This window comes from Anopheles merus, chromosome 2R (genome assembly GCF_017562075.2).
Source record: "Anopheles merus strain MAF chromosome 2R, AmerM5.1, whole genome shotgun sequence".
In the NCBI taxonomy this organism is placed as follows: domain Eukaryota; kingdom Metazoa; phylum Arthropoda; class Insecta; order Diptera; family Culicidae; genus Anopheles; species Anopheles merus.
In genome coordinates this window covers 19,248,288-19,272,863 of record NC_054082.1, presented here as the reverse complement: position 1 = coordinate 19,272,863, position 24,576 = coordinate 19,248,288, and the positions used below count along the sequence as shown (strand labels likewise).

Here is a 24,576-nt window from a genome sequence, read left to right as displayed (position 1 = left end):
TCTAATAGTTGTTTTGTAGTCTCCGTCAATCATCATTTTTCTCTCTTTCTATCTTAATGCTTTTTTTGTTTAAGTTTTCTCATTTTCTTTATCTGTTTTGCTTTTTTTTGTAATTATATCACACATGTCGTCGTCTCTCCCACACACACCCCCGGATTTGCGCAAACCATTATTATTATTATAATTATTATAATTATTATTATTCAGCATAATCCAATAGTCCTTAACATCCTAATGTAGCTTACAAACTATGGGGGCGTCGTCTTATGTACTACTCCAACTGCACCTCCTGTTTCTCCCCTCACCTCCATTAGAGCACACTCACACACACTCTCTCTCTCTCTCTTCTGCCACAATTATGCGGTTTTTTTTTGGGTGGCAGAATCCGTCCCTAATGCTGGATCCGGATACGGATTTAGTGCGTGTGGTTTGTCTTTTTCGTTGTACCTCGCAGTGGTTTCCATCAACCATTTCCCCATCTCCCACTCGTCTTATTAGACCACTTCGCCCCCCCCCCCCTTCCCCCTCCCCCTCGTGTACTACCTTAGGAAAACATTTGGCTTCTTCTTCTTCGTCTTCTTCTGCACCTAGTAGTATTCGACACCCTCGGACTCTTCTTTATCCGCCCACCCGCGACATCAAGCATGGGGGTGTGGTGGAGTTGCGTACCTTCCTTTCCTCAGTGAACTCACCCCACGTGTGTGTGTGGCTGCATTTTCTTTAAAGTGTTGTCTTTTTTGTCGCCGATTCCGAGGGATCCTTTTCTTTGCTCTTCCCTCCATTTTCCCACCCTTCCCACTTTCCCCTTACCTAACCTTAACCAGCACTACCAAAGGGGGAGGGGCTTTAATAGTTAAATTCATGCACACACAACACAACTCGGCACCACTTTTTTCCATACACATAACTCTCTTTCTCTCTCGTTGTAATTATCCTCTTCTTTTTTGCGCGTATAGTCCAATTTGAGAGTTTTGTACGCCATTTCAGCGGTTTTATAGTATTTTGCGTGTTTCACTCACTCACTCACTCACTTAGTTTAAATAATTGGCTCACATCATATCCACAGCGCGATCCCGTGCTACAGTCGTCAGCTCGCACAACTTAACAAACATGCTGCAACCCCGCCCGGGTTCAAATCTCATGTGGGACACCACGTCCATTCCATAGCGCCAAGGGTCCATTGACTTATTTATTCGGCTACGTGTTAGGGTAGGACTCTGAAGAAGGTCTTCTTCATAAGCCTTGTGTAATATAGGGTGATCGGTCACCGCACGTTGTAGGTCATTAGCCTTAGCCAAATAGAAGAAGAGCGCGCGGTGTCCACAACGCAACCTTTCCTCGCTTTTCTCTTCCTCCCACGGGCCAATCTCTTTCATTGCCTTGTCTCTCCACTATCTTAAATAGTTAGTTCTGTGTTTTACCTTCCTCTTCTTGCTGTGTGACAGTATCTTACTTACTCACTAGGACACAGTAGCTTTAACGGCTAGTTTTTTTTTAACTCCCCCCCTAAATTTCTCATTTCTTCCTTTACATTATCTGACACACACACACACCTTTACGTATAGAATTTAAACCCTTCCATCCACTTCACTTTGCCTAATGGAAACCCACAAACACACACAGACGAACACACCTGAGCAGTCTAATGAAAGGAAGTGTGGTGGTACTATAGGGGGAAAAAAGATAAATTAAAAAAGGCCTGATATTGTGTAACTTTCATTAATACACAAAAAAACACATTTTACAATGGAGCATTTTGACCAATGCTTGACGCCTCTGCAGCTCTGTTACGGCTTGTCACGACTTGTATTTGTGTTATTCATGTTTTCCGCTTTATTTCTTCGTGTTTTCTGCCTTTCTTTTTATCATTCATTTTACAAACTAACACTCCTGGCAACTGACTCCTTCCTGCACAATTTCCGTTTCCTGTCCTGCAAGCGTGTGTGTTTGTGTTTGTGTGTTTCCACATCAATGGAAGATTGCAGAGACCTTTTCTTGCTTCACTGAGTTTGTTCTGAGTTGCTGCTCTTCACACCGAGAGCCCTTTTTAATTTATACAGATCCCCCCCCCCCCCCCCCCCATCCCATTGGCCTTTTAACCACCCTTTTGTTTAATCCAATCTCATTTTTCGCTCTTTATCTTCATCATTAAATCGTCCGGTATAGCAGACAACGCGGGGTACAGTAGTAGTTGACACGTGCGACACCTGTGTTCCTGTGTCCCTGAGTTGCTGGTGTTTGCCCACAGGATTGGGTCATGGGTGGTGTTATGGGTTGGTTTGTTGTACCACCCCATCCATCCCAGGTCCTTCTGTGTGCAGTCTTTGCCACACCCGCGAAAAGTTTCCTTAACCACACACACACACACACACACACACACACACACACACACACACACACACACACACACACACACACACACACACATACCGCACACTCGCACTTTTGGCGCGTCTTTGCGTAGTGCACTTGCGTACTCTTTTTGCGCATTGGCCAATTAATGTATCAATCACGGATCTAGTGATCCATTTTTTCTCTCTGTCTCTCACACGCACACATACATACATACGCACACGCACACACAATTCCAATACTATTTTTTGTTTTCAATCAAACCTACATTTCGCTAACCTTCTCTTCCTTTTTGTCGCTGATTTTTTCCCCCAGTTACAGTCATATCCAATTAGGTTATTTTCCCAACGTCTTCCGGTGAGCTACAACAGAGTGGTTTAGCATATTCTAATAACTTACATCCGACAACGTCACTCACCATCATCCGTACACTTACATACACATCCACACAAGAGTAATGGTTCGTATCTCATTCACGTCTGCACCTGACGATGGTTTCCGTCGTTCTTTTATTCTATTCGCAATTCTCGAAAATTGTCTAGCCAGGAATCTCTCCCTCTCTCTCTCTCTAATTGGATTTCCCCCCTTCTCTGCTTCGTCCCCTAACACCTCTGGAAAACCACTCTATGTCAGTGTTTGTGTGTGAGTGTGTGTCTTGTTTTTCCAGCCAGGTTTGTGCGTTAATTAGTATAATAAATATATCTGTTCCTCTTTTTCGCTTTCCTTCGTTTCATCTATCCTTTTCCTTTTTGTTTGTTGTTGCTTACCGTACGAGTAGAAAACTAACCCATTAAACCTTTCCTCATCTCATTGTTACACACACACACACACACACACGCTTAACCACACGACGCATATCCGTCCGAGGTTGATTTTGTTTTATGTGATAGCGCATAGCGCATCTTATCATCAACGAACTAACTCAACGCAACATGCACATCATTCGCATACACCCACCCATCTGTGCCTATCTTTGCTAGAGCTATGTTTTCCATTTTGCACGCCTTTTCTGCAGCATCTTAAGAGGGGGATTTTTTTTAATTTCACTGCATCGCTGCTTCACGGGTTTTCACACTATTGTTTCGCTCTCCTTCTCGCTAGCTCTTCTCCTTCATATAGTTACGACAACCTCTTAGAATTTCTTTACCAAATAGTACACACAACATCCAACATGCACCACCACCACCAGCAGCTCGTCATCGTTGTTTACCGGGCACACCAAACAAAACGGACAAATCGGGAAGAGCAATTGAAGAGGATGGAATTATCTCCAGTCCCCTTGCTAATAACGTCCTCAGCAGCACATTAAAGCGTTCTCCCTTTTTTTTTTTGGGTTATGTCCGGGAGTGATCTTTTTGTGAATTTGTAAAAAGGGTTGCGCTCTCCTACTTTCCTTTCCACGGTGGTACACTGTGCGTTCATACGTGTGTGGTTGTTGTTAAAAAATCCCCTTTCTTGCATATCTATTTACTTCTTTACATTTATCAAAAAAATAAACACACACACACACACACAACCAACCATTTTCGGAGGGTGCCCCTCTTTTCCCTGCCTCTTATCTCATTTTGCAACACAAAAGGACAGTGTCAAATTTTCCGAACCTTGTGTGCAGCGCATCCACTGCTGTAATCCTATTCGTGCTCTATCTGTGTCCTTTTTTTTGACTGCAGACAGACTGGTCAAAAACTGGTTTCCTTTGCCGCACTGCTACCCGGACTGAGGGCTGTGTAAAATCGAGAGCGAGAGAGAGAGAGAGGAACGTGTTTTGCATCATTTTGAACTTTTCAACAGGGACAGTTGTGTGTGTCAGTCTTTGGCGGACGATCAGCCCGCAATTTAAAATCACGATGCTGCTGCTGCTGCTGTGTGCGCACCGGATTCAAACTGATGATCACAAACGCAGAAGCGTCGCGAGGAAAGCGTTACTACGCCTTGGATCCTGTGGTACACACAGATGCTAAAAAAAAAAAAACAACCTTGACGCAATAATGAACAAAAAGCTATACGCATAGATATAAGCATTTTGTACATACAGCCACAAGTGTGCATGTGTGCGCCATTTCCTGTCCTATTTTACAACTCATTTCGCTTACACTATGGGGCACATGGGGTCCGGCGTTGTGGCTTGCAGACAAGGATTGGGTGTGGTGGTCTAGATTAATTCACCGTTACAGCTTGAACCTAATTGGAAGGTTGTGTTTAAAGGAATGGGGTAGTGGTGGTGGGTGTATGAGCTTTGTTTTCTCTTTCCCTTATCTCAACAAAAAAAGTCGTCTGTTTAGCAAAATAAACCTTCTTCCTTTCGCTTCGCTGCACGCGAATGGTGGTTGTGTGGTGATGAGGACAATCGAATGTGTGCGTGTGCAGCAGCAACAGCAATGGGGAGGGGGGAAGGGAACTTATCAGACAAATTAAATTACGATCCAGGCATCCGTCCCATCTATAAAGGAATATTGTTGCACCGTTCCGTGGGTGAACCACCATCGGTTTGTGGACTTTGTCCCTCGATCGCACCGTTTGTAGTACACGCGCCGATGGTATTATGCATCCCACTACCACCATAGTTCTTAGTTGTCTCGTGATGTAGCTTTCCGCTGATAACACCATCACCAGCCACGTCCGTTTGGATGGTTTTTGTCGCCGCCCATGCACAACCGTCATCATCATCCTCCTGTTCCGATATTCGAACTTTTGCCGGTACGGCCGGTTCGCGCTCGTCGTCATCGTCATCAAAAGTTAGCTTGTGCTTCAGAGCATTACGGCTGCTGTTGCTAGTGGTGGTGATGGTGGAGTTGGAGCACTCCTCGTCCCGACTGGTAAAATGTTGTGCGATCCCGTCCGCACCATTGACAACCGTTACAGTGCCGTCCTCAACGAGCGGTGCTGCTGCTGCTGATGTGATTGCTGCTACTGCCGTTTCCGTACACGATTCTGCTGCTGGATCAGTCTCGCCATCAACGGCAGTAGGTACGCTTGCGTGTGAAAGATCTTCGCCACCGGTTCCACCACTATTGCTGATGTTGGGTTCATTGCTTTGCGGGTTCGTTATCAACGGCATCAACACGGTTGACGACACTGACGAGCTAAACTCACCACCATCGACCTTCGACGATGATGCGGACGGAGACAGACCATCGGCGGCAGCCCGATGGGAATGATTTGTCGTACCGATGGTATCGTTATGGTTACTACTACTATTACTGCTACTACAACTACTATTACTATTGCTGCTGCTGCTGGCCGAAGACGCCGATAGTAGCATTGCCGACGGTACCGGCGCGGCCAGCGTGGCGATCGTGCTCGTTGCCCCGACGGTTGCCACTAGCGTGCGCACGGTCGCTTCACTACCCCCCACCACCTCGCCGCCGCCGCACAAGGAGGGCACAACCGTAACGGATGGAATGTTGCTGCTGCTGCTGATGCCGCCGCCTCCACAGGTCGACACGGTTCCGGCACTGGTTGTTGCCGTGCTGTTTCTCACTGCCAGCGCTGATTGCTTCGATGCAGATGTAGGAACTGCGCTGCTGCTGCGCTCTGTGATGGATTTGTGTTGCTTTCTGCTCGGCAGCAGCAGCTTACTGCTGTTTGTCCGAAGCGTGCTGCTCATTGGCGGGAATAATGCGGCTAGCGTGGCCGTCGTCGAGTAGCCGTGCTGGTGCTGCTGACGATACTGGCGCTGTTGCTGGGCAACGGTCGCTGCTGCTGCGGCGACCGCCGCCGCTATCGCGTTTGCCGCCGTCATGTGGTGCGCTGTGGCGGCCGATGCTGTCGATTGCTGCTGCGGCGGCTGGTACGTTGATGGATTGAGTGGAAGACGCCGATGGTGACTGCCGCTGAAAAGCAGTGTGCTTCCAATGCCACTGCTGCTACCACTGCTACCACTCCCCACACCGTTCGAAACGAGAAGCTGAGATGAGGAAACGACCGTTGCGGAGGGAGGATGCCGCTTGCTGTTCAGTGTTGCTGCGGCAGCGGCGGCCGCTGCCGCTACCATGGCGGCAACGGTGGAGTTTGTGCTGCTGGTGGTAGAGTGACCGCCGCCGAGCAGTATGGATCCGCCGTTCGAGGCAGCAGCGGCAGCAGTTGTGGACGACATTGCGGATAAGTTGTCGAACGTGCCCGACGATAGTAGAGCTCCCGATGCGGAAGGAAGGGGCAGGTTTGGCATCAGGCAGAAATTGTTCTTGCTACTGTTGCCCGCGATTGCGGCAGGGGAGGGTGAAACAATGCTTAGGAGACTGCTGTTGCTGCTACTGTTGATGTTGTTGTTGTTGCTGCTGCTGTTGTAAGGTTTCGCGATACTGGTACTAGCGTGGTTCTTCGTACTGTTGTTGTTGATGTTGCTGTGGGTGCTGGACTTAACGCTGGTGCTGCTGCTGATGATGTTGTTGCTGGTAGAGTAATTTTTCAATAGTTCTCATTGCGTTTGGAACTGGGGCATCGTCGCGTACATCACCGGCTGCTGCGATGAGGCAGCGGCCGCAGCGGCAGCCGCCGCCGCAGCAGCACCGTTGGTGGCAACAGTCGGCACCGTCGGCATTCCCCAGCCTGCTGCCATGTTTGGTTGCATCATGCGGTATCCTGCAATGGTGGAAGGCACAAATAAGCGGTGTTGGTAGCGACGTGTAACTTCTTTTGTGCATAAAATTCTACTAACCTGGCGTACCCGTTTGCTGCGGTGCTGACGGTGCGTACGCCGTCGGGTAGGTGTAGTACCCTTGCTGCATGTACTGGGTCTGTATCTGCGGATATCCACTCTGTATAACGAGGAGAGCACACAGAATGAGTATTACAATGCAAAACCGATGAACAGCCCGCCTCCCACCATACTTACCGGAATCCAGTACGCCATCTGGCCGTACGCCGCCGCCGAGTACGGGTACTGGGCGCCGGCCGCAGCCGCCGCCGCCGCCGCCGACGCCTGCGTTAGTTGCGGATTGGCACTGTGCTGCTGCTGGGCGACCATGGCGGCGGCGGCCGTTGCCGCCGCGTTCGGCTGCATCTGCTGCAGCGGGCTGACCATGCCGTTCATGTTCATGCCGATCATGCCGGACGCTGCCGCGGCCGCAATCGCCGACGTGTTCATGCCGTTGCTGTTCACATCCCCGCCGTTCTCCTTGCCCCAGTAGCACTTGACCGGGTGGCCCTGTACCTCGCTGTTGTGGGTGCCCTCGATCGCCCGCGCCGCCGACTCCTTGCTGGCGAACCGGATGAACGCGTAACCCTTGTCCTTGAACACTCGCGTATCGTTGATGTGGCCGAACTGGGCGAAGTGCTTCTGTATCAGCTCGTCCGTGATCGCGTTCGGCGGGAAACCGCCACAGTACACGGTCGTGTTGGTGGGGCTGGTGTTGTTGTAGATCTCCTCGAAGCCGGGCGTTTTGCCGCTCTTAATTCCTATTGCAAAATCAGAAAAAGAGAACATTTTTTAAACAGTTCCTAGTTCGTTTCCTGGTTGTTAGATCGCTCGGATGGTCGAACACAATTCTGCCTTACCTTTGGAGTTCTCCCGCGGTGCGGGCGGTTTGCGGGTCGACCAGTTCGTCCGGATCGAGCGCGAACCGAGCCACTGGCCGTTCATCATGGCGATCGCATTCTCCGCCTCGGCCTTCTTCACGAACGACACGAACGCGTACCCCCTAGACTTGAGCGTCTGCGGATCGCGCACGATCCGGCAGTTGGAAATCTCGCCGAACGGCGCGAACGCTTCCCGCAGCGTTTCCGTGTCAATTTCCGGGCTCAGGTCGCCCACGAAGATGTGATGGTGCTGGCTCGTGTCCGTCTTCGGCTGGTTGCCCGCGCTCGTCGCCCAGTTCACCCGGATCTCCTTCTTCAGGAACATCCGCTTGTTCATCGCGGCCAGCGCCGTCTGGGCCGACTGGTGGTTGGCGTACTCGATGAAGGCGAACGGGTCGATGCTGGTTTCGCGTATGATTTTGCAACTCTTCACCGTCCCCATCTGGCTGAACAGTGTGCAGAGCAGCTCCTCCGTCACGGACGTGTCGAGGTTGCCCACGTACAGGGTCTTCGGGTAGGATTCTTCTGTCATTTTGCTGTCTTTTTGTTTTATCTGTTGTTATCGTTCCTTGTTAAGGGGCAAATGACGTCTCTCTGCTGCTTGCAACGGAAGCGCCCACAGTGAACCACACACACACACACACACGCACCACAGCCAACTACGATTGCTTTAAGGGAGAAGGAAGAATTAACCTACCGAACTGAAATACGTTCACGTTTACACTGGTAATTTTTCTTTTCTTGGTTTTTAAAGGGCTTTCGGTACAATTCACTGCTTTTTTCCTCAAACTTAAAAGTGTGCAGGTGTTTTCGTCCTGCAAACTCGTCCCTGGGCAGCGTCCGTTTGTTTCTCCGAAATTCAGTCTTGTTTGAATGTATGCTCGTGATGCTGTGTGTATGTGAGTATATAGCCCGGTCGGAGCACTAACACACTACGCACGCAACAATCCTACACACTTTGGTGGTGCTCTGCTTCCACGCACTAATGCGCACTAACACACACACACAAACGCACATACACACAAACACAGCGGATCAGGCGAGCGAGCGCGCGTACTTCGGCGATTTTTTTTCGGGGACCGTAGGCGCGCTCCTAGCTTGTGATGGGTGGCAGAAATTCTGGCTGAGCTGAGAGTGCCGTTTGGGCGAGAGACTTTGGGCGCTTTCTAACAAACAGTCCCAGGACACACCACGACGGTCGCCAGTTGCGTTGCCGTACCACACACACACACTCTCTCTCTCTCTCTCTCTAACGTTGATTTGAATGAATATTTCCTATTTTTCAGGGCGACCGCGTTGGTGGACAACTTCCGACCGCGCGTTTGCCGGCTGATTTGGTATTGCGTACTTCGAGGAATCGCACACCCGAGCCTACACTGGATATACACAGCACCACTATAGACGACCGGGCGTGTTAGTGTATGTATGAATGTGTGTGAGTGTGTCTGACTGTGATTAGCTTAATCCCTACATGAAACAGCTCGCGACGCGAAGATGCTCACGAGCAAATCACGGTTTCGATTCCGGGTAGCTGTTGCTTGTCAACCACAAAACCAATGTAAACCTTGATCATGTGTCGTTGTTTGATGCAACTTTCACTTTCTTTTAGCACTATAGAATGGTAAGGAAAGATTGAAATTAAAAACTCAACGTAAAAGGGAAAAAAACATTACAATAAAAGACAATATAGCGCCATTGGGGAAATAGTATCTTTTATCGCGCTTGTCACCCCATCCATCGAGATTTCACATACAAAACCCACACACTCACACACCTAAACACACATGCACACACACACATACACACATAGATACACACGGAAAAATACAGGACTGTTTGTATGCGGCGCTTTCGCCATTCTTGAACCACTTTCGGTCGTGCTCTGCTTTTCTCTACGCACTCTCATGCTACCTTTCTCTCTCTCTCTCTCTCTCTCTCACGCATACATTTTCACGTACACACACACATGTACGCACAAGGTAAAAGCTTTTACCTTCGAACACTTGGATCTGCACAGCACGGACGGACACAATAAAACCACCACCATTACCACTACCACTACCAACGTGCATACACACTCACACTCACACGTCCACGCGCATACACACTGTTGAGCACAAAGCCCTGAATGTTCCCTATTTTCACCTCAAAATCCAATTTCTATCACCTCACGCTGCCCACCAATCTCAATTCCAGACAAATACCAGTAATGCAAAAATCTTACACGCAAGAGCAAAACTGTATCGACTCGGCGAACGGTGGCATTTAGCAGAACAATTGCCCGGTTGGTTCAGCTGCTGCACCGCTAAAACACCACCCTTCTTCGTACCTTTCCGATTGCCCACTCACGATACTCTCAAGAACAAACACGTACCACCACCGCGGGCAAACGAGCAGCCAAGCAAGCAAGTAAAAAAAAAACCCTCCCGTATCCGCACAGCTCGGAACGAACCTCTTTCTAATTCGTACGATTAATCGTACGCGCTCCGGTTGTGTACTTCGTCGGGGCGGCACCAATCGTTTTGCTGCAACCTTTCGTCTTTCGGTGCACGAATTCGCTGCCACTGGCTGGACAGGCGGGTAAAATGAAATGTTCACTTTAACCGGACGATCCGTTCTCGTTTTCTCCCAATCTTCCTCTGCTTCGCTACTCTGCCGCTTCTTGTGCTGCTTTCCCTTCTTCTTGTTCAGCTAAAAATTTCGATTGTGTACGTTTAGGTTGGCAGTCTTGTGCAGCCCGGTGAAAAATAACCTTGATAGCTGCAGCGGACCTGTGCCGATTTTTGAAGAAAGTTCCTTTTTGAATTGTATGAATAATCCTTCATTACTTTGTGCCGGTGATGGATTGTATTTTATTGTTTTTTATTATTTTCCGTTTAAGATGCATTTTTTAAACACTGCCAGCAAATGAATAAATTCTTCATCATTACCGCGTCGATAAAACATCGCAGTAATGCAACAGCAGCTATAAACGCATTGGTAGAATGCACTATGGGACGATAGGGACATATGTGGTGAATTTATAGGCAAGACATTTGAAAAAAAAAACGATTAAAAAAAATTTAAAAATAATATTTGCGCGATTTGATTATTTCATGTTGTCTACCGTCCCACTATCAAGTAAGCACAACAAACATTAACCCTATAACTAAATAATTTTTCCCGTTATTTAATTTTTGTTCCGCGCACACACAGTACTTGTATGAAATCACGGTGCTGCATGCAAATGTTGCTAACAAAGTCGTGCACAACTCTGTGTTAGGCTGCAGTCTTTGCTAAAATGCTGTACTATTAGTTAAAAATAAAAACCACCAGGGATGAACGTTTCTGAGGGGTTAAGTGTACGCATATCTGACCCGTGGTAATTGAAAGGGCTTAAACGCGTAACGGCTTGTATGTACTATAAAGTTAAAATCGGATCTAACACTGGGGCAGCCAGATGCCGGTTACCATCAGTGTACAAAAATCGTACATTTAAATGTTGAATACATTAACACACCATTAAATATCTCACCCACCATTCATTTCCAGATCTCCATCTCCATGATCCATCACCAGTTTATTGCTGTGTAGTTTAAAATGTCCTGGATCTTTTTTTAATGAAACGGTGGAAAAAATAAAAACAAAACGACAACATTAGCGCATTACAGACCATACTCTTCACGAATTGGGTGGGAGACGCGGTCTTGCAGAGGCAACTGAACGACACCGCTTCAAACGGCCCAAAAATATATTTAATTTACCTTTTATGCGCACTTCTTGACCTGTCACACTTTGCGCCTACGTCCACGAAATTAGAAGCCAAATATGATACCATCGCTTAGGCCGTCTAAGGCCAGAATTGTTGGGCAGAAATACAATTAAACAAAAAAAAAAAAAACACCCCACCACCTACTCGAAACGTAAAACATTTTGGCCAGGCTGGAGCAGCAAAACTTTACAGCCATTCATTTTCATTAACCATTAGCGTTGTTATTGTTCAAATCGGTGCGAAGCGGGCAACGTTTCCGTGCAACGTTTTAAGCGACGGGACGGGCTAAATACATCGAAATCGTCGCCAGCCACACTGGCATGAGCAATCACGGGACGGTTTAGAGTGCACGAACACATTCGAAATTAGATTTACGGCCATTTAAGTACTCATAACTGGAACAGAAAATTAAATTCTCGGGCAAAAGCAGAGCGTAGCATGGTACCATTTACAGTGCGCACAGCACAAATTGAATGCTTCAAAACTCGATTGGCTGAAAAGTTCTCTGCACTAGTTTGTTGTGGCCTTACGTTTAAGCTTTGATCGGTTTATGAAAACTGGAGAAAAAAAAATCCACCAAATCGATGGCAAACAACTTGTTTTGCGTTGTTTAGCAGCAGCTTTTGCCTTTCGATTACATTTACCTCTGTTTCGTGGGGCTACGAACTACTTCAAAACGTTGTTTTGCAATACCATTTGCATACTTTTGGGCGTACTTTTCATGGAATTATTTGTTTCCTTTTTTTTCATTTTCATTACCGGTTTTTGATTACTTTTAACACCTAAAATGGTTTTTTCTTACTTTCAAACATTTGTTCTGAAACAATCATTCATACTATGAAGTAAGTATTTAACAACCACCGTGGGCTTTACAACATTCCTGGCGTCTAGATAGTTGGTTTAAACCATGATTATTTACTATTACATAGACTACATTCGTCATCCATTCCAGTCTCAGCCTTACATTTGTGATGCAAACGTGAGTGTTGCGATTTGACTGCGGGTTTCGGTTCGCGCGCCGTGTGCCCAAGTGTGCCCAAGCCAACGCGAATACACTCATGAATTAGTAATTAATCGTCCTTGCAAGCGAGCATTTGCAAAACGAGCGTTTGCATCGCCCGTTGCAACTACTATCGCATGGCGTACTATCGAGGATCGGGTTTTGATTTGAATTTATTGCACGCCGTTACGGACAGCGATGGAAACCGGAAGCGATGGCAAAGTTGCGAACAAACCGACGTAAACTCAGCACCTTTCAGCGTCGACGAATGACTGGCGAGGCTACCCGGAGATTACAATTTCTAATGCGGTTCCTATTGTTCCTCGTACCCATACCAAAACACACACACACACACGCCTACATTCACACACTCACACACTAATTCACATGATTGTAATGTGGTAGAGTTTGCGGTGAAAGTTTAGTACATCTCCTTCCAGGAATTGGAACGGACTAAAGTAAGGCTTACAATGCTTGGGGTAGGATTTTCGCTGTACGTCGTTTTTCTTTTCTTTTCTTTTCTTTTTTTTTGTAGCATCGTTTGCACGGCATGTGTTCCGGGATTGTTGTTTAATCCGAAAATAATGTAATATCTAACGGGTACATTTTATGTTGCTGTTAACAGATGTTTAGAGTCAGTGCAGGGAAATGTTTGTCGGATGCTTTAAAACCGATTAGAGAGTAATCCTAAATTTCAATAAAACCATCCATACCATCCAAACAAAAGAAATCTAGCAAAGGGGGAAACTCGAACCCCTCTCCACGCAGGGGAGGAAAACGGAAGTGAGGAGAAAAGGATGAAAAGAATTGAAAAGCCGTAACCAAAAAAATGGTGAATTTTATGAATTTGTACCAGTATTGTCCTCTTTGCATTTGTAGTGCCCAATCAAAACGCATGAGCAAATAAGGACTAGTGGCTGCGTTGATGCTATGCTGGCTATTGATGCATCCAGCTGAGATTAGAACCGTAGACTCGGAATGTATGTCCAGCCCAGGCGAATCTGAAGCTAAATATCTATGCCAACAAATCCGTTGATATAAATACTGCCGCGAGATAATAGTTCCTCCTAGATTGAAGTGTGTAATATCACGCAATGCTAAGCCCAACTAAATCACTAAACAAACAATCATCATCTGTATTATGTCGCATTGCATCATATATAACACTGCTTACCATGTGTATAAAACCGATAGTTACAAATACAATACAGATTATATTACCACTCAACTTGCACGACTTAACAACACGCTCGTCGTGGGTTTTATGCCTAGCATGGACGTTCCCCTCGTAGCAAGGACTGGCTATTTGGCTGCGTTGTAACTAATAAGACTGTATTGCGTGGTAACAGAAAACCTGTATAGATCGGAATGTCCGCCGTAGAAGAAGTACATACTTCAAAAACTCAATCTAGAATGTGAACATTTTTTGGACAATTTGCAGAAATGTATCAAATTTGTCATTTCCTGGTGATTTTAACACTCTGGGCGCTGGCATTTTGCATCAGCTTTCTGCGGAGAAAACAGTAAAAGATAAGAGAGCGATGAGAGCGTTTCATTGGCTTACGATCGTTCACTCTCTTTCCGATCCTCACGTACGATGCCGCTTCTGCAATATGCGCTCTCTCTTTCTTCCCGCTGCAATGCGCTCTGCTGAGAGTTGCTGAGAGACCAATCACAGAGAAGGGCAGTGAACAAAGCTGTGATTCCAAAGCGAGCCACATAGCGCCCAGAGTGTTAATACATTCAACCGAGTATTGCACTATGAAGATTGCCGTGTAAAATGTATGACTTTAAAGATTAATCACACAATATCGTATTGTTCGTTGAAGCGACACAGTACAAATAAAGAAATGAGCGAAAGTTATAGAATAGCTTTAGAAAAAATTAAAAACAATAACGATTACAGCCGGTCTCATGGTACAGTCGTCAACTCGTACGACTTAACAACATGCCCGTCATGGGTTCAAGCCCCAAATAGACCGTGCCGCCATACGTAGGACTGACTATCCTGCTATGGGGGGAATTCAATAAGTCACTGAAAGCCAACCCCACAAGTGGGTTGGCCGGCCTTGACCGGCATCGGTTGTTGAGCCAAAGAAGAAGAAGAAGAACGATTACACCCAGTAAAAAAATACAATAAATGTCAGCTGAAATGTATGAGCAAATGACCAGTTCCTACAGCTGTACATACAGTATCGTAATTTTGTTGATTGGTAAGTACGTAAGCACCACTTGTTTGCTTATGCTGAAACCATATATGAACCAATTCATGCACCTTTTGCAATAAGTAAGTGGAAAATAACAGCATCACCGGAGGCCATGATAATGACGATGATAACGCGAAAAGCCACTTTGATGAAGCTGCGTGGTGCAAAGTAATGAGGAAATTATTTACACTACCACACTGTCAGCGGGGCTGCAAGCGATGCAGCCTAGATAGACTGCAAAATTTACAAATGTGAAGCTGTTTTTTTTCTGCAAAGCCTTTTTTTTCTGTCGCGCACTTTGCACCAGAACGTCTGGTTCGTCATTAATTATGTAGCATCGCGCAACGACCCATCACACTGTGTTAGTACAGGCAGCACTTAACGGGAGAGGTTTCTGGGCCCGGGATGTTGTAACGTAACGTTTCCCTAGCTACCGTTTGAAGTGACACACGAGCGAAATGATGTGTGCTTTGTTAATCACAGGTAGGTATTGTAATGCCACGGCCCTTGTTGTCACTGCAACGCTACGACGGATGGGAGCAACACTGAAAAAAGGGAATGATGCTTTGACAAAAAGAATGCAGTTAATGTTGAATTGCATCACAGTACAGTTAGCGTGACCTAGACATAGGTATTGTAAAAAATGTAGATCATTTTTCTTTCTCAATAACTTGCTGTTTTACTCCTTATTTTGATTATTTTTCCGTGTATATTGCTATCATCAGCGACTGGCGAATGCTTTTACTTTTCACAGTAAGCAATTTGGCAACCATCAGTAACTTAAAGTATGAGTCTCTTTCTGAGAAAACAAGTTAATCGATCGAACCTCATCAATCATCTACCTTGATGAAACAACCTACGCCTTGTATGGTGTATGCCGGCCTTTACAGGCTTCCTGGATTCATCAGTACCAGTACCAGAACCGGATGATCAAAGGGCACTGATCACGTTCGGGCTTGTTGGAGCCCGCGCGTGGACCTTCTGGAACTTCTGTAAGGTAAGTAAGATTATGTTCTGAATGCAAGGCAAATAAGTCTAACGTACCCACTGTCCTAACGAAGGTCATTTAACTTTCCACGTATGTACATTACAAAGAGATTTAAAAAAAAACGATGCCATCAGTTTGTGAAGTATTATGATTACATTTGGAAAGTGTACTCACCCGTGTGCCAGCATTTCGTGTGCACTGTTGTAAAATAATCACGCAAACATTCGAAATTAGCTGTCGATGGAAGTGAGTTGATTGTGGAGCACAATCTATCCATCCGCTCTGTCAACCGACAAACTTGCGAAAAGGGTAGTTAAGCGAACTTTTGCCCATTTTTCCTCTGACTAAACAAATCATTCTAGCGTGATAGCTCTCCATGTAGAGCTATGTACGTGGATGAGTGTGTGGAGGATGCGACAGACGCAACAGAACTACACAACGATGAAACTGCAGAGATAGACGAAACGGTAAAATAAATGTAGTAACAACTCCCCGGCGTTGGCACAGGTACGGGCCCTGCCAACCGTGTCCGTACGCTCGTGCAAATCGATAAGCATCCAATCGCTCACGGTCGTTTGGCGTACCGGTTTTAGTGTGTGTGTGTGTGTGTGTGTGTGTGTGTGTGTGTGTGTGTGTGTGTGTGTGTGTGTGTGTGAGTATGTCGAGCATGAAATCGTTGTCGAAATATTATCCCTTCACCGAAAGATAACAATTCGGAAGAACTGTTCGATTCGGTTGGCATAGGGACTCGATGCAGAATTGAGCTACGTAGTGCCCAAAAAAAGGAAGGAAAAACATTAGAAACCCCCTGTTCCGAGGCGAGGCCAACGGTAGATATGAAAGATAAACATTCGCTGCATAACAATGTTCGATTGGAGCGTTTCTTAAGACAGCTACGTGGACCGGGACAGGATGGGTGGCGCAAGAAGCACGCGGTGCTAAACCACAACTATCAAACCGCACCGAGGCGGGGCTCATGCTATTGAATGATTCAACGCTCCTTTGCAGATGGATATGATATTGGATAATCTTCTCACCATGGGCACAAAATCAGCGGCCAAGCACAAAGGGAATCGAATCGGGTTCCTTGGGGGGCCAGTGACAGAAGTAGTAGTAGAAGACGATGACGTGTTTGTGTGGGTTCGTCTCGTTCGCAATAAATTATACACAATCAATTGAGAGCTTTTCGTTGGAATTTGTTACAGTTGATCGTGCCACCGTGCGCGAGGAATGCAGGACAATATTGCTTGCGGCCAATTCATTTGATCGATTCATCCAAGGAGATTAACAGAAACATATTAATGCTGGTAATTGCTTTAAGGGAACAATCTGTGAAGGTATTAATAGATGGTAGATGCATATGATCCTCAAAGAGGTGAAATATAACTATCGGTTTAAAGCAGCGATTTAAATGTATAAGCACAAACAGAAGAAAATGGCTGTACTATTGTCATCAAAATTTCACAGAACATTGAATGATTGGCTAAGAAATACTTTACTGCATTATTAATTCCAAAGCATACCAAGGCATCTTCTCTCGATCCCTTTATCGTTTCACTGAGTGCTCAAATTGTATAAAGTTATACCGTACTGCTGCGAAGTACGGACACTTAAGACGTTTTTGGCATTTAATATTTTCTAACTAATTAAATTTTAATCAACCAAACATCTGTATTACTCACTTAACTAAAGCAAACCTTCTACATTTGAGAAACAAAAAAATATTCCCAATAATTTTACTCGAAACACTGCAAAAACTCATGAAACTGTAACGATATTTTGTTTCACATTCCGGACAGTGTTGAGCTCATGTTTCATATCACGGACGTTTTGATTTACACACACACACACTACACCTTTTTAGTTTTTAACTTGTTTTAAGGCCTGGATACTCGATTCTGTACGTTGGTGTACTCCTAGACCGACAGAACGACGGTCTTAAATGCAACGGGGTTTTGGATGTTATTTTTCTCTCGTACTCGTAAATGAATGCAACCCAAGAACTGCTACGCGAATTGGCGGCCTTTCCCGTACGGCCATTAATGCATTTGTCACAAACCTCTTCAAATATCGTTGTTTTCTTGCTATTATCACTGTGTAAAAACGTATTTTTATGTAATAATTACAATTCCGGAAATTTGGCTGTACGGAATTTTAAACAAGCTAAAATTCCTTGCTTGTAATCGTGGCAATTATATGCGAAAAAACGGTATGACCAGTGCCTAGATCCGAAGGTATTCAATAAAAACAAGCCAAATGTCCGGAATTTGAAGCTGTCCGTAGTTTGAAGCATAACGGTACATTCCTGGAAGGTTTCAAAAAGCATCTCTGATTTATCTAGCATACCAACGAACCAATACGAAACGAAACATCACTTTAACTCATCCTTCAGTGTCCCATTCCCCAGCCGAAGCTCCGACACTCAAGTATGTTAGAATTGTTTGCATCAATTTTAAATAACTATCCAACCGCCTTACTTGGGCTGCGTGGATGCATTGCCCTGGTATGTACGGTTTTTTTTTAAACAGTCAGTTGTACAGGCAGCAAAACATTTCGGAAAATCATAAAATTCATGGAATTTTTCCCTTAACCATAACTATTTCTTGCTTTGTTGCACTTCGATGAAAAGGGTTGCACCTGCATATCCTCCATTGCTTCACCGATTGTTGTGTTATAGCACGGCTAACTGATAGGGCAAGTATTCCAAGAATATGTGTAATTTATGGTGCATAACCACTTCTACTATACAGTGCATACGACTGCAACGGAATGAAACGTTGTCAATTCAAGCACTCGTTCATCCTTCATTGCTTTCCAGGTCCAGCTTGGGAGCGATTAAAGATAGTTGCGGGAAAATGGTCCACACATTCCCATTCCATATTGTATGGGGCGCTTTGTATTCACTCTTCATGGTTAAATTTCCACTTTAACTTCGAACCGCTTTTCACTGGCAAGTAAATCTCAATCAACCAATTTCATTCCAGCGCCCAATCCCGATCGGAACCGAAGAAGATAAGGCAGAATTTAATTAAACGCTTGCACAAAAACCACCGAAGCCGTTACTGGCGGCCATCCATCCCAGTGCGGATATGTTTCTGATGTGAAGGTTAATTTTTTTATTGAGCGTTTCTGTGTTTTCCTTTCATTCGTCTTTTCAGAGCCCGATTTTTGGCCGATTGGGCAGATGGATGGCATGGCATTTATGGTGGCGAGTTGTTGTTGTTTCCATCATTTTCAATGAACCAACGGGGACCGGGCAGGTCCCGCGTGACAACTGACTACAGTCTGGTGAGATTTAACGCACCGGCGTCCGTTTTGTGGGCGGCCAATTCTCGGCGGAATAATGAAACACTGAAACATTCGGTAAATACGCACATCGGCCGGTACGAAATGAGTTTTGGGGTCGTCCGAGGGCTATGATGTTTACGGTTTTATGGGCTGTTAATATGGGCTGTGTGGAACGTAGCTTAGGTGGTTAAACATTTTTCATTCCATTAAAAATTATAATTATTGCGCTTGCACAATAAACAGTTTTGTGCCAGTGACCACGTGCCAGTGCGCCTGGTGGCTCACGTTTTGTTTAAAGGATCACATTTGAAGATGAAAAAGTGTATGTTTCAGTAGTATTTTTTCCGTAAATGTTTGTGATAAAACTTAATATTTAACGTTTCAAGCCAAGCTTTAAACGGATAGCACTCACTTATTGTTGATCACAGAATGGAAGCTTATTTCCTGAAACATTCTACTGGTGGAGACGCCTGGTCGGTCATGCGATGGCAACGAAAGGAAGAAAGAAATTAGCCCCATGTAACGAAGCAGTTATTGATTTTCCCCATTCCTTTCATTACCTACACTTTGACACAGATTAAAAATTCTTTATCTTTCCCGTCGGCTAAAAACGGAACAAAACTGGCTCATAAACAGCCTCATCGGTCAGCAGACCAAACACAAAAAAAGAAAGAACGCAAAGGACACAGAACGGTGTGATAGGAAAAAAACTAAAACACCGACAGAATATATTGCTGAACTTGCTGCTGGGCAGACCAAAACGTAATTAAGTGACGCCGGCCAGCTCCATTAATAATGGTGTTTTGATTTTGCTGCTCCTTACAGCAATCCCCCGAGACGGGACAAAGCTCCGGGACCGATTCCGATGAGATGTTTTTGTTTTTAACAAAAGTTTGTTTTTTCTTTGTTTTTTTTTAGAGAAATTATTCTTGTCTCTCCTCTGCCAGCACAACAGCAAACCTTTAACAGCGTTCAATCACACCGACTAAGTACTTCGAACCCAAGCGAGCGAGATCGGCAATCAGTAGGAAGCGAACGTTTGGAGTGCGAGCCCTAACTACATGCCGGTACGGAAGACACGAGAACCTGCGGATGACAGTGTGTTACGCCCATCAGCAAGCCAACCCAACCTGCTGCTTCGGCCCGTGCAACCCCGTCGTAAACTTATGCCCGCATTCCCTGCTGCTACATAACACAACCTATAGTGATTTATTATTATTGGTTTTCCCCCTCCCACCGATAAGGTTTCCTGGGGCCCAACGGGAGATGAAGATTCGGTGAGAGGAAGTGCCTTGTATGTAGGTATGTACGTGTGTGAAGATACTGGCACGGTACCGACATTCCATCTTATCGTTGTTCGATTTGTCAAAATCTTACGTCAGCAGCTTCCCGCACACCCGCCACTCTCGGTCCCACCGACATGGTCCGTTGCTTTTTTTTTGATTGGTTTGCGGGTCGACTTGACCGAGAAATATTTGCCTTTTCTTCGAATGTTGTTTCGTTTGCCTTCCGCCGGGCCGACTTTGGAGCTATCTTGTAGGGAGGGAGATAATTTATCAGGTAAGGCAATCGATAGTGAGCGTACTGGGGGTGGAAGGGGGTCCAGCGGGGAAGGATTTCATCGGTTCGTGTACGGTACTAACAAGCACCTGTCGCTGCCCGCGTACCTGACGCGTGCTGCGTTACGTCCAAAGGATCTGGGCTAAAAAGGGAACCGATAAAGCGTCCAATAAAAATGACACCACACAACCGAATCGTGTCTGTGTTTGTTTGTTGCGCAGTGGAAGGTGGATGGGTTTGCTTCGTGCTTGTTTTTCCACTCATATGCAGCATTTTCCCCATGGCAGGGCAGTGGGTGAGTTGGGGAAGAGCGAAGAAAGCAACGGTGTCTTATTTGTACATTTTTCTTGCAATGCTTTCAGCGTTCGGAAAGCGCGTTATCTACAGCACCGTGAGTGGACTTGTTGCTCGAAGATGTGATGCACCACTGCTCAACCTTTTTATGGTTGCTATCTCTTCCTATCGACGGTCAAGATCGAAAGACAAACGGGCGGTGGCAGGACATTTGTCACCACACATTCCCATTGTTCGGTGAGGTGAAATATTAATTCCATCGATTTGTTCCACATTATCTCTACACGCTCGCTTTCATCTGCTGAAAATTGGGAAAGAGATTATTTTGATTGATTTCCATTTTTGCGTCGAGCACTGCTCGGTTCGACCAAAACCCACGAGAGCGTGTGAGTGAAGCGATATTGATTTTCCCGTGTCACAGTTCCGTTTAATTAACACGGGAAAATGCAGGCGATGTAGTCGTATGTGCTTAAGCTGGTTAACTCCATGCGGGACAACGGAAAACGATATGCAGGAAAATGCAAAAAAAACAAAACAAAAACGGGGAAAAACTACATTGATCTGCCCATACCGGAAGTGCATTTGGAATGCATATGGCAAAGGGATTTAAAGCTCCCGGCTCGGTTCAGATCGTTGGTGCGGAAAACCATTCAAATAAAGCTACCCTCATTGCAGCACTATTATCGATCGAATGTGTTTTTTTTTTCGTTGTACGTCCACATTAATCACTCATGGTTTGGCCTTAATGCGATGGAATGGGTGCGTTTACGTTTTTTTTAAAGTTTAAGCATGCTTGGGTGTCGTATTCAGCTTGCTTTAAACAATGGCATCTACCATTTGCCTTCCTTCTGTGTTAAATTTCGGTACTGCATATCGTCTTTAAAAAGGATTCTAAACGCATTTTTTTACCTGAGAGATTTATGGTCCTATTGTTTTATAGTACCATTACTCTTATAAAAATTACAATCCATACGCCAATACGTCTCATGAACATTCTGCTTATACTTTAAGTAACAGCGAACCGAATAAAGCTTGCTTTTAATAACAAATCTTACACAAATTAAAGCACAAAACAAAATTCATAAAAATTTAACACCATCGTATCAAGTTTGTTTGAGTAGATTTTGCATAAATGTTAACAAAGTTGTACCTCCCTCACATGCTGCTTTACATTACCAACACTAGCTTAAATAAAGTTTCACACCCATTGTCATGTACACAATACTCTCACACACGCACACTTACAGAACTCTGTATACACGTGTCGCAGAGTAATAAGCCCAAGAACGCATCCATCTAGCCGGGGAAGTTTTAATAAAGAATCCTAACAATTTATCATTGTGCGATAAACGGGGAAGAGTTTATTGTGTCATAAATTTTCAAAAAAGGGGCCCGTTTTCATGCGGCCAGCCACTTGTTTGCCTCTTGTTTGCTGCAGAAGTAATACATTTAAAGCGAGGTTGTTACTTTTGTGAGCCACGTAAACAGGCTCATTTGTGACATTTTCCGACGCTAGGCTCACTCTTGAATCCTCCTTTGAACAAAAAAAAAAAAAAAAACGGAGGGGTTAGAAACACAGCGCTCCCGGAAATACCTCGAATGTTCCGAGCCACAACACAAAGCTTTGGGTGGAGCTATGTTTGAGCAGTAATGGTGGGTAATAAAACTAACCATAAACGCAGCTAATCGGTAAATGCGTTCACACTTACCCTTCCCCGGTCCAACGGACGACCGCCTTCGACCCGTGCGAAAGCAGGGCGTTCGTGGGATCACGTCGAACTTCGTACGGTTTATGTAGATTTCATGTTTGGAAAATTTGCACCATATTCAACATTACGCTTTGTACCCTGGGGCAAGTTTGCGGAAAATCGGAACATACACACACACACACACACACACACACACACACACACACACACACACACACACACACACAGAGGCATACACCTCGACAGGCACTTGACTCTTCCAGCCATCATCATTAGAAAGTGTAAAATGGGACTGAGGGAAGATTTGTCATAAATCTCAATTTTATGTGACAGGCACTGTATGTTAAGAGTGGCGAAGTGCCACCCACCAGATAAACCGTTAAAAAAGGGGATGATAGTCCAGTCATAGAAAGAAGAAAACACCATTAACACCCAAAATAAGATGCAACTGTGTTTGACGCAAAATCGCACAGCAGGCCGTGGCAAAGCTCGCCGTGGAGCTTAGAGAGCAGCTTTAAGGTGAAAGGTGAACGGTGTGAACAAACGAGTGCCAACGAGTACACGAGACGAATGTATCACTGAAGGAGCATAATTTCCCTCTAGATGGATGATGTTATTGTAATGGATCATCCCGAGAGGGTGGACATAATGGAACGCCCCTTCAATCTGTACATCACGCGCGAGAATTGAAGGAGGTTTCATAGCATAATCGAAGGGTATGCTTGGGTTTGAACGCGCCGTCCCCAGCCGTGGAGAGGGATCTTAATTTGGACTATGGCTTTCACCGCGAGCTCTTTGTTCGCATGGGACTGGTAAACATTCGCGAATGGCGATTTCGCAAGAAAGTAAGCACCCGTCCAATGATCCATTAAATGGTGATAAAATAATCGTTGCACGGTGTCTGTGAGAGCAGTGCAGGGGTGAACAACTTCATGCGTACATACTGTAACATGGGAAGGAAGGTGAGAACGAGAGATTTGCTGCGTTGGGCGTGTTTTATTTTTCTTGCTGATATGCCATTTATCCCTTGCATAAGAACTTTTTACTTTATCCAACGAACGAACGAATGGTTGCAGATGCAACAGAATTGTTCGATAATCATGTATAATCCATGCACCAACTGGTTGGTGACAAATAAAAAAAAAAACACTCGGTGTCATAAATATTGCGTTGATTACTGATGTTAAAATGAGTTAATCGTGCTTATCCCCTGGATTGTCCATTAGCTGCTAATGAGATGGTCACCAGCCGGCCGATATCAGTAACAAACGCTGTGTTTTATTGTCTCCGCCGAGCAGTATAATCCCCACTGTTAATTATGTGTTGCTTGTCGTAGCTCCACTTTTTTTCACTTCAACACACACACGAGCATTACCCACACACGCATGCTCATTGATGAAAATGGCTCATAGCGCGTACGAACCAACGATGATTACTGTGAAATCAATTTTAATGTCGGTTTCATGCAGCATATAATGGGCAGTTTAACATAAATACAGTTAGAGGGCTATTGAATGAGCGTGTGGCAATTGGATGAATGGGTACTGTTCTTTTGCTGGATAAATAGTATATGTGTTATGAAATTTATACGAGAATGATTTAGAGTTTGATAAAACAAGTGCTAATGAGTTGACAACATCGTAAATTAAGTATAACAATCAGAAGATCATATTAAAATAAAAAAAAACATTGTTTTAGTGTTTTTGTTCTTTAGCTAATTGATTGTTTAGTTGTTCAGTTGTTTGTTCTTTAGTACATTCGTTGTTTATTTTTTTAGTTGTTTAGTTGTTTAGCTGTTTAGTTGTTTAGTTGTTTAGTTGTTTAATTCTTTTGTTTTTTACTTTTTTAGTTCTTTTTGTTTTTACTTGTTTAGGTTTTTAGTTCTTTAGTTTTTTGGATTGGATTTAGAA

The 24,576-nt window shown here is 44.9% G+C and overlaps 2 protein-coding genes across 8 annotated transcripts; both read right to left on the bottom strand.

Moving 5' to 3' along the window:
- Positions 1-4,792: 4,792 nt before the first annotated feature.
- Positions 4,793-6,448, bottom strand: LOC121590283 (uncharacterized serine-rich protein C215.13-like). The gene is made up of 2 exons (XM_041909796.1): positions 5,627-6,448; positions 4,793-5,455 (listed from the first exon to the last, which is right to left on the bottom strand). The coding sequence occupies exons 1-2, from the start codon at positions 6,446-6,448 to the stop codon at positions 4,793-4,795; spliced, it is 1,485 nt and encodes a 494-aa protein (XP_041765730.1).
- A 173-nt stretch (positions 6,449-6,621) lies between these two features.
- LOC121590648 (nucleolysin TIAR) lies at positions 6,622-10,516 on the bottom strand. Of its 7 annotated transcripts, XM_041910491.1 has the most exons (6): positions 10,322-10,516; positions 9,434-9,480; positions 7,849-8,537; positions 7,187-7,749; positions 7,010-7,109; positions 6,622-6,933 (listed from the first exon to the last, which is right to left on the bottom strand). In XM_041910491.1, the coding sequence occupies exons 3-6, from the start codon at positions 8,399-8,401 to the stop codon at positions 6,770-6,772; spliced, it is 1,380 nt and encodes a 459-aa protein (XP_041766425.1). In that variant the 5' UTR covers positions 8,402-8,537; positions 9,434-9,480; positions 10,322-10,516; the 3' UTR covers positions 6,622-6,769. The 7 variants fall into 7 exon arrangements, with proteins under 7 accessions (XP_041766425.1, XP_041766424.1, XP_041766423.1 ...); XM_041910490.1 differs by lacking the exon at positions 9,434-9,480 and having other exon boundaries at positions 7,849-9,264; XM_041910489.1 differs by lacking the exon at positions 9,434-9,480.
- Between the last annotated feature and the right edge of the window lie 14,060 nt (positions 10,517-24,576).